This window comes from Pithys albifrons, chromosome 17 (assembly GCF_047495875.1).
Source record: "Pithys albifrons albifrons isolate INPA30051 chromosome 17, PitAlb_v1, whole genome shotgun sequence".
NCBI lineage: Eukaryota > Metazoa > Chordata > Aves > Passeriformes > Thamnophilidae > Pithys > Pithys albifrons.
The window spans coordinates 9,299,194-9,308,499 of NC_092474.1; the positions used below are offsets into that span (position 1 = coordinate 9,299,194).

At 43.4% G+C, this 9,306-nt stretch overlaps 1 protein-coding gene across 3 annotated transcripts in view; it reads left to right on the forward strand.

Annotated features, from left to right (window-relative positions):
* CLTCL1 (clathrin heavy chain like 1) overlaps positions 1-8,223 on the forward strand; it is a 33,981-nt gene extending 25,758 nt beyond the window's left edge. For 2 of the 3 annotated variants that reach the window (XM_071572502.1, XM_071572504.1), the window contains 7 exons: positions 612-743; positions 1,089-1,199; positions 1,747-1,917; positions 2,654-2,875; positions 3,576-3,596; positions 5,796-5,871; positions 6,882-8,223. In XM_071572502.1, coding sequence (XP_071428603.1) covers positions 612-743; positions 1,089-1,199; positions 1,747-1,917; positions 2,654-2,875; positions 3,576-3,596; positions 5,796-5,871; positions 6,882-6,997 — 849 coding nt within the window. In that variant the 3' untranslated portion in view covers positions 6,998-8,223. The remainder of the gene's footprint in view (positions 1-611; positions 744-1,088; positions 1,200-1,746; positions 1,918-2,653; positions 2,876-3,575; positions 3,597-5,795; positions 5,872-6,881) is intronic. The other variant, XM_071572503.1, reaches the window with a different exon arrangement.
* The last annotated feature ends 1,083 nt before the right edge of the window (positions 8,224-9,306 follow it).

The window sequence follows — 9,306 nt, forward strand, 5'->3', positions numbered from 1 at the left end:
GGCAGCAGCTAGCACAGAATGTTTTCAGAGACTGCTCAGGATCATAGGTTACAGACAAGGGGCCTAACCTTACTACCTTTGAGCTGACTGCTGTCTTCCTCTGAGGCTGTAACTCTTCTTGAAAGATTTCTGCAAATGTTTCCAGCTATTTCAGTGTGAGAAATGGGGCGGGCAGGTCAATGAACATGACAGAGCATGGTGAATTGAGGAATAGTTTTGACAAGATTTAAGACTGAGTATACTTGGACTGGTCTTATAGGTTTCAAGGAAGCAACTTATAGATTGTTTTATGCTACAGCCTTTACTGGATTTGGGAGTTCGACAAATGGTCGTATTAACTATGTGCGCCAGGATCTCTGAACTGTGGGTGGGCTAGAATTGGTTTGTACTACCCCTTCTAGTCTGTGACTTCACTGTGTGGAATCAGATGGCACAAGAAGCAGTCATAAGATTAAACAAGAATTCTGCATAAGTGTAAATCTTCTGGCCTCTAGGGGGAAACTTAAGCTGTGTTTAGGAGTCAGATAAACTTTGGGCCGAGTTAAGTAGTGTGAGCAAAGCACTTTAGGCTTACTTGTGTTTGAAGTACTAAGTAGTGTCCAACCATGCAGGTGGCCAATGTGGAGCTGTACTACAAAGCCTTGCAGTTCTACTTGGACTACAAACCTCTGCTAATCAATGATCTCCTGCTTGTGTTATCTCCACGACTGGATCACACCAGGACAGTCAATTTTTTCTCAAAGGTGAGTTTAGGAGATGGTAGATGAACAAGAAATCCTCTTGCTCAAGTTAGGATGCTCCAGCCTCTGGCTGGAAAACAGGGTTGACATCTGTCAGGTAACTTTGCCTGCAGTATAAAAGGATGAGAAGCTGCCCAGTCCTGGCTTGTTATGGGAAGAACTGGAAGAGTGAGCATAACTGGCCTGGGAGGCTGTTCTAGTTTACTTCTGGCAATACAAGATAACTTTGTGTGAAAGGTCCTAAAAATAAGCATAAACTCTTGTAATAACAAGTGGGAACCTGTTTCAGGAGTCTGTGGTGTCAGGGTTGATACACCTAATCTTGTACTGGAAACATCTTCCTTCCAGGTTAATCAGCTACTTCTAGTAAAGCCTTATCTGCGTTCAGTCCAGAACCACAACAACAAGGGAGTTAACGAAGCTCTTAACAACCTTTTAACAGAGGAGGAAGATTTCCAGGTGAGCCCCAAAACACAGATAGCTAAGCCTGAGGGCTCTTTCTCTCTCTCCAACCAAAAAAAATAGCTGCTGACACAGTTATTCCCTTGAGTAGAAGACAACCCTTCTGCAATGCTATAGAGAGGGGAGGTGTAGTCAGGCCCTCTGTGGGCAGGAGTCTTGAGACATCAGTGATTTGCAAAGAAAGAGATGCCATAGATTGTTTTTCTCAGGACAGACCCCACAAAGGTCACTATCAGGTGTATATACTGTGCAGCACTTCTGTAAATAAATCTGTTTCTGGCCCTGTTGGCTGCAATTTAAAGACATGGTTTTTCTTTTAAAGGTCTTTTTGTGTCTGAAGTCATCTGACCAAGTTAGCATTTTGCTTTGTTAAATGTGTCTTTTGGAGAGCTGCATGAAACATGTAGGTGAACAAGATGTAGCCATAGTACCACCATCCAGCTGGCAGAACCCAAACTCTTGTGCACCATGATTAGACAGCTCTCTGCTGTGGTTCTTGCCTACTGCCATGTGGAAGCACATGTAACAACTCTCTCTCAAACAGGGTTTGAGGGCTTCCATTGATGCCTATGACAACTTTGATAACATAACGTTGGCTCAGCGTCTGGAGAAGCATGAGCTGATTGAATTCAGGCGCATTGCAGCGTATTTGTACAAGGGCAACAACCGCTGGAAACAGAGCGTGGAGCTCTGCAAGAAGGACCGTCTGTATAAGGTGAGTTAGGGAGGTGTCCAAGCAGTCAGCTGTGAAATCCAGATCTCCTGGATATTGAAGATGCTTCCTTAGCTTCAAAGCTGGAGTTTGTAATTACTCTTAGCTCTCACTTGAAGTTTAAGGAAAGATTCTTAGAGCAGAAATGTTTGCAATTTCAAATGCATGCCTTAAATCTAGTTTCATAATGTCCTTTACTTGGTGAGCTATCTGTATCAATCGATGGCATCTCTATGTGTATCAGTATGGAACATTTTTCATAGAACTCAAGACTTATGCCCTTGTAAGGATACAGATGAAACGTGACTACAGTGGTATAATCTTCAAGCCTGTAGTGAGCTGACATGGGCCACTTTGTGCCTACTCTGTAGGAAAGCTGGCACATATTCTTCTGTCTTGCCACATGGCAAGCAGTTGATGCAATAAGCTCTGCTGCTCTGGGTAATCCCCAGTATCTGGGTAGGTGAGATACCAGAAAGATTGTTTACCTTCTCTGCTACAAAACTAGGCAAAGTCTTTCCAGATCACTTCAAGTACTTAAGGAAAGCCTGTTGGATAATGTTAATAATGTATGTGGCTTGCCTCAAAGTTGGTGTGTACTGTATCCTTCTTCCTACAGAACATGTCTGGTGTTAAAGGGTAACTTCACTGTATGTCAGATAGCTCACAATAACATACATACAAGGTGTAGAGCAAGATGCTGATGAGGGTCAAGCTTAACTGCTGTTCTCTTGTTTAGGATGCCATGCAGTATGCTGCAGAGTCCAAAGATGCAGAGCTGGCTGAGAAGCTGCTCCAGTGGTTCTTGGAAGAAGGCAAGCAGGAGTGCTTTGCAGCCTGCCTTTTCACATGCTATGATTTGCTGCACCCAGATGTAGTGCTTGAGTTGGCATGGAGACATAACATCATGGACTTTGCAATGCCTTATTTCATCCAAGTGATGAGAGAGTACCTTACCAAAGTGAGTATTGCATTGGCTAAAAGTTAAGACTTCAGTCTGCTGTATTATTAGCATTATCTAAACCAGAGCTCTTTGCATATAGTTGGAGTATTACTGTTCTTCATGGACTAAGTCTTCTTGAAGTTCTGTGGGTTTCATCACTTCAGGCTAGCGAGCAAAGTTTATAAATAGATGCCTTGGGACTTGAAGAGATCTAGTTAAACATAAGCAACTGTGCTTCTCAGAGCAAGTCCATAGTTGATGAAACTGAAAGCTTGGTGAGGACAACACATACATCACTCTTATCTTCGTGTAAATGTGAAAATAAAGTACTCTGTTTTCGTCATACAGAGAACAGAGCTTTTAAATAACTAATAAGTGCACATCATTCCTGCATTGGCTGTAGGAGTAGACTGCTGTAGATGTTTTGGGGGGTTTTTTAAGTGGAAAACATAACTTCAGATGTGTAGTCTGGCTGTACAATACTTCGACCTATAGCTGGTCCTCAGCTGAGAGAAGAGAGGATTTGATCATGTGTGGTCCTGAAATGCTTGTCTCAAGCAGCTCTAAGATACTAAGCTAAGATCCTGCCTTGGAAGGCTCTAGGGTTGCATAGGACATCATAGTAAGGAACTTCATTAAAATGAGCAATTTAAAAGTGACTGCTTCAGGTTGCTTCTAATAAGTCATGTTAAGTATTCCCCTCTGAATTTTCTTGCAGGTTGATGGGCTGTTCTATAAGGTGACACTCTGATTTTAAACTCTTTGTGTTCATTTGTGTCCCTCAGTATTCTAGGTTTCTTTTACAGGAATCTAGCTGTAGCTTCTGCCAGAAGAGCAGTGTAATTTAGCTCTAACTCATTTCCTATTCACTTTCTAATGCTAAAAGGATAACTATTCACAAGCAGCTTGAAAATCCAACCAGACTCTGCTCCTCTTCATGGGAAACAGAAGCAGGTGATTGAGGAGGACTTCATTGTTTGGGTTCTTGTTCACTGTATGACAGATGTCTTGTGGCAGGGAGGATGCTGTTCATAAGCAAATAAAAGCATTTGCCCTGGAACAGGATGTGTTCTAAGGACAAATTGCTTGTTGCACTGTAAATTGCTGAAGTGTGCAATAATTCAGGCATGGCAAGTTTGAATAGTGCCTTAAAGCTTCTCTAAACTTCTTGCCTTTTGGTATGATGAAAGTACTTGCACAGATCTTAAATGCCTCCTACTCCTCAGGAGAAACTTGCCACACAAGTTTACCTGAACCTTTCCATGTGAGGTTTAGGTCTAAAATGATGTATTTTAAACTGATGGTTGGATTTACAAGTAATCACATGTACTAAATACGGGATAACTTGCCAGAAGGAAAATCTGCATGGTGAAAATGGTTTACAGTGAAACTAATTTAGTCTGTTGAATTAACTGCAAAACATGGAATTGGAGAATGGGCTTTATAAATGTGGTATGTCTAAAATTGTCATGTAACTAACTTCAAAAGCACAAATGAGTAGACTAGTTTTGGTAGGGTGTGTACATCTTCCCAGAACTCGTTTTTCTGCATGAAAAGGTTTTCAAGCACAGAATAGCCCGTGTCTCCGAAGGGGCCAGGCACACAGACTATAATGACACTCACCTGGAGACCTTTGGAACTGCTCCTGGCAGCAGAGCAAATGGGTTTGGCTTTCACGGAGCTGCTTTCGGCATTCCCGCCGTTTCCCCAGCTGAGGGCAGGACTGCGCTGCTGGTCAGAGGCGCTGAGGGCAGTGCCGGGAAAGACGAACCTGAAAGAGCAGGAGTCCGAGATAAATAGAGCAGGACAGGCAGTTCCAAACGGGTAGCTGTCAGTTGCTTTGATCCCTAGTAATTTGGATAGCATTGGTAACACCAATATTCAGAGTTATGCTGAAGAGCTGTTAGGCTGACAGCCAAAAATGGACCAGTAAGAGACCTACTGCCACTCATCTTACTAATCTGAATTGCAAACTTGAAAAGGTTCAGGAAACTGTTAAACACCCCATCTAGATAACGTCTCTAAAGTGTAAGAGAGACCCTTCTCACAGCGATTCTCAGACCAGATATGATTCTTGCAGTGGGAAAGGAGGATGAGGAGCAGCAGAAATACAGCATTGGGCTAAATGTAGGTTTGCCCTGAATGTTAGTACTGCCTGTACCTGGATGTGAATCTGTGATTTTTATGCCTTGCAGTCTTCAGTCTCAGTGGTTATCTTGTGGAAGATATAACTTGTTAAACCTGAGAGAAGGAAGGTACTGTTGCCACTTCAGATTGCTCCCACCACCCTCATTAAAAGTTATATTCAGGAGTCCTGCATTACTGTAGCACTTTCACAAATGTGGTCCATGTGAACAGAGCTTTATTTGGCACAGGACTGAGATCTGTATAAAACTGACAGACCACTTTCCATGATGGCTCCAGGGTTTGCCCTAGAAGAAGTCTCTGAATACCAATATGGTTAAACCAGTACCTTGCAGCCAGGTTAGGCTGTAGTCCTAGATGAGATCAGACTTCATGGGCCTGGAATATTTGCAAATATCTGTGTGCTGCCATTGAAGGGGAGAGGGATTGCAGGTTGACAGATAAGTGTAGATTAGGCCCCCTCGAGATGATGCTCAGAGTTGCAATGTGAGTGGTTTGTGTTCTGGGTCCCAGAGTTACCAGTGACTAGAAGAGGGCCCCCAAAAAGTGCTTCATTTGGAGGTCATGAGTATCTCATCTGCATTGGAGAGCTGTTGTTCATTCCAATATACCTAAAGCAATTGGGAAGTCAGGTTTACAGCACAGCTTGCTGGGAACAGGCAGTCCTTTAGTAGTCTCCAACTTGGACTGAAAAGGAGCATTTAATAGCTGAGGTACCAGGCATGAAAATCTTCACAAAATGGTGCAATTCCTAGACAAGGCCTTCATAAATCTCCTGTTCACTTCAATGTAGGTGGATAAACTTGATGCTTCTGAAAGCCTAAGAAAAGAAGAGGAACAAGTAACTGAACCCACTCCAATAGTATTTGGTAGGTGAAAGACTTAGTTTTAATTGATTACCTGTTGTCACTCTGATCTCTTTGTGGAGGCAATTTACATGACTATGTTCAGTCAAAGTAAATTGGTTTCAGCTGGGTAGTAATGGAAATGGTTGTCTCTGCTAGATGAACTGCATAAGTCACTGAAGTGACATCTCGCTCTTACAGTACTTCTGCTCCTCAGCTAAAGAATTGCTCCTCTCACATGGCTCAGAACTCTATCTTAGGAATACTCTTCCAGTGTGGTAACAGGACAGGGAATCCCAGGGTGTTGCCAAACCCAGGAGTAACTTACAGAGCATGCAAATTCCTCCTCTTCTTCCTGTCTGAGGAATGTGTCTGCTCTCCCAAGTAGAAAGGCAGACTGGCTTTCTAGCTCACCCATTTTAAGACATGTGCAGCCAAACACCATGGCTGTCCTCAAGTGTGCTGCTATTCTAGAAGCCCTTCTGAAGAGGCATTCTGCTAACAGGCACCCAGAAGTGGCTGGTAAGGGAAGGATGTGACTGGTTCACTGTCTGAAATAAATGTTAACCTGAATTTAACATATGCATGAGGCATGTGTGGTCCTGGTGCTGAAAACACATCTGTCAAGGTATGTTCAGGCCTTTTGCAGCACTTTCCAGACTGAGACCTAATAGACCTAACTATTTGCTTGAAGTGTTTTACTCTTCAGGTCTGACCATGCATGGGCTAAATAAGTTTGTTCGACTTCCAGTATGGTCTCTTCAAAACAAGTCACATTTATTGTGCCCTCAAGATCAGTTGATACTCATCTTTCCTCAAGTCCTGCCTTGCTTTTGTAGCTTTCTGGTAGCAAGAGCAGATGTCCTGGGTGCCTGCTCTGTGGTGCATGTTGGGTAAAAGTGTGACTTGACAGGGTCTGCTTGCACAGGGGCTGATTTTTTGCTAAAACCTCATAATCCTGTCCCATAGTGCAGCTAGCATTCAGGAAGCTTGGGATCTTGAACTAACTTTCTCTTTTTCTCATGCTTTTCTAGGCCAGCAGTTGATGTTAACAGCAGGCCCCAGTGCAGTACCTCCCCAGGCAAACTTCCCGTATGGATACACAGCACCAGGATTCACCCAGCCGCCTGTTTATGGTTTCAATATGTAACTAGCTCTCTGACAGACCTTCACTGTCTCTGTTCTCTTCCTTCCCGTCCCTTTTTAACTTCTCCAAGAAGTACAATGGTCCTAAAGGTACAGATGACCTTCTGTTGGCTGAACACACTTGCTGCCCGGCTCAGTGAGGAGACTCAGCAGGATGCCTGTTACTGTTATTTATTGATTATTGTCCGGTTACATTTCAACCTCTGAAAGGCAGCTTTTGTTAATGACATTGTGAGACTCTTGTCTGAAGTTAAGGCACTATTTCACTAACTCATATAGCAATAACTGCTTGAGGCCAGGGGGAAGAGAGTATATTTTTCTTTCTTTTGCAAAGCCCATTGAAGGCAGCTGGGAAATTGCCTGGCACCAAGTTGTTAAAGCTCTAGGTGAAGCTACTGAAGTAGCAGGGTTGTTAACAATTCAGTGAAGCATCTCGTTAATAATGGATTGTTGAAAGGTTGTGTACATCTGACTACCCCATTTTATTTGCATTCTTATGTGCAAAAGAAAATGGGCTTTTCTAATATTTATGCTCTGAATGTTTAGAGGAATATTGGGAAAGTTTCCTTTTCTGGACAATAATGCTGTTGGGGTTCAATGCTGTTGGGGTTCAATGCTGTTGGGGTCTGTTCTCTATTTTCTGGAGTAGATTTGAGACTTGAAGAAAATAAATCTTGTCATGCCAGAGAGCAAACACTTCCCAGATCCTTTTTGTTTAACAAGAAGAGAGCATGTTACTTATTGACGTTAAATGGTACTAAAAGACACCTCAGCTTCGTGTGGCAAGAGAACACAGGAGTGTGCATGGGCTGCCAAAATACTAGAGATGCAAGAGCACAGTGTCAGGGTTGGGGAGGGGGACACACTGCTAAAACACTGAGGCAGTTGGGAGGGCCTTAATCCTGACTTTTTATTTGCACCTTTACCTGATTCTGGCATTGGCTTCCTGCCACACCATGTTCTGACCCTGTCTGGTGGGCAGAGTCGGCACCACCTGAATGAACAGGGTGCAGTGACTCAGTTCTGCTGCGCTGCAGTAAGATCAACAGCGTGTCCATCACCCACCTCTTCCTTTGAGAATGCCAACAGGGATGTATTATTACTATGTGCCACTTCAAATACATGTATCATTAACGTTTTATGTACTTAGATAACAATGTATAATTTATGGTTATGAATCTTGTGCTAATCTTGAATATTATAAAAGTCCAACTATAAATGTAAAACTGCAGTATCCACTGTGTGGTTCTAGTCTTAATATCTTGGGGGTGGGGACTGGCTGGTAGTACAACTCCCTCCCACTCATAGCATCAGGGTTTCTTAATCTGACAACTAAAGATGCCAGGCAGGAAGAGGGAGATGTGCCAAGGCACATAACAGGGAAGGCCTAGCAAGTAACTTTCAGGGAGTTGTGGTCTCTTCACCAGGCACATCAGCACACTCTGTCATGTGGGGAGGGCCTGCTGCAGGAGGCTGTCACATGCTTACAGCATTTCATTCAGGGGACTGGGCCAGCTCCAGGCCTGTGGTGAGGGAGGTGCTGCAGTAAGTGTTCTCTGCTGAGATACATCAGAACAGTGGTGGTAATGAGAAACTACAGCTTCTCATGCTGAATCCTGCTTGAACAGGGCAAACCATCTTTAAGTGCAAGCCGTTAAGAGATTGTCAGGGCTGTGGAATCAGTAACAGCAGACTGTGCTTTGGCACAGTTCTAACTAGTATGTGGTCTCTCTTGGTCACCACAGGGAGATGACCATGGCACAGGGATGTGGTTCCACCTTCCTGATGACACCAGGGTGCTCCAAGCATTGCTGTAACATACTAACTTCAACTTTGTACTGATGAGTACTCACAGGTCAGCTTGAAGTGTTGAGTAGCTGATGAGTTCAGGTAAATCTCCACTCTGTCCAGACTTATTCATAGCAGGAATTAGCCAGGTACTTTGCCATTTTCCAGGAAAATGGTACTTCTGTTTTGAAACCTGTTCCTTATGGGTGACAAGAAACCTGGGAACTGAAGACCAGCTCTGGGATTAGTATGACTGTAGGACTTTCTCTTCTCAACTTAAAAATGTGCTGTGATTTTACAAGTGCAAGATGATGGTGGAATGCAGTGAAGTGCTGATCAAACACTGGAATAGCTCGTGACCTGTGGAGAATTGAGCTAGCCTGGGGATCTTTAATAGCTTCAGTCTAGAAATCTAATTACAGGAGTGACTGAGTTCTCAAGGAAAGCAAAGCTGCCAGCTCTGATGAACAGTCTTGCTTGAGTTGCTCTCCTGGTATCTAAGCTCTTGCCAAGTATAATGGCTTT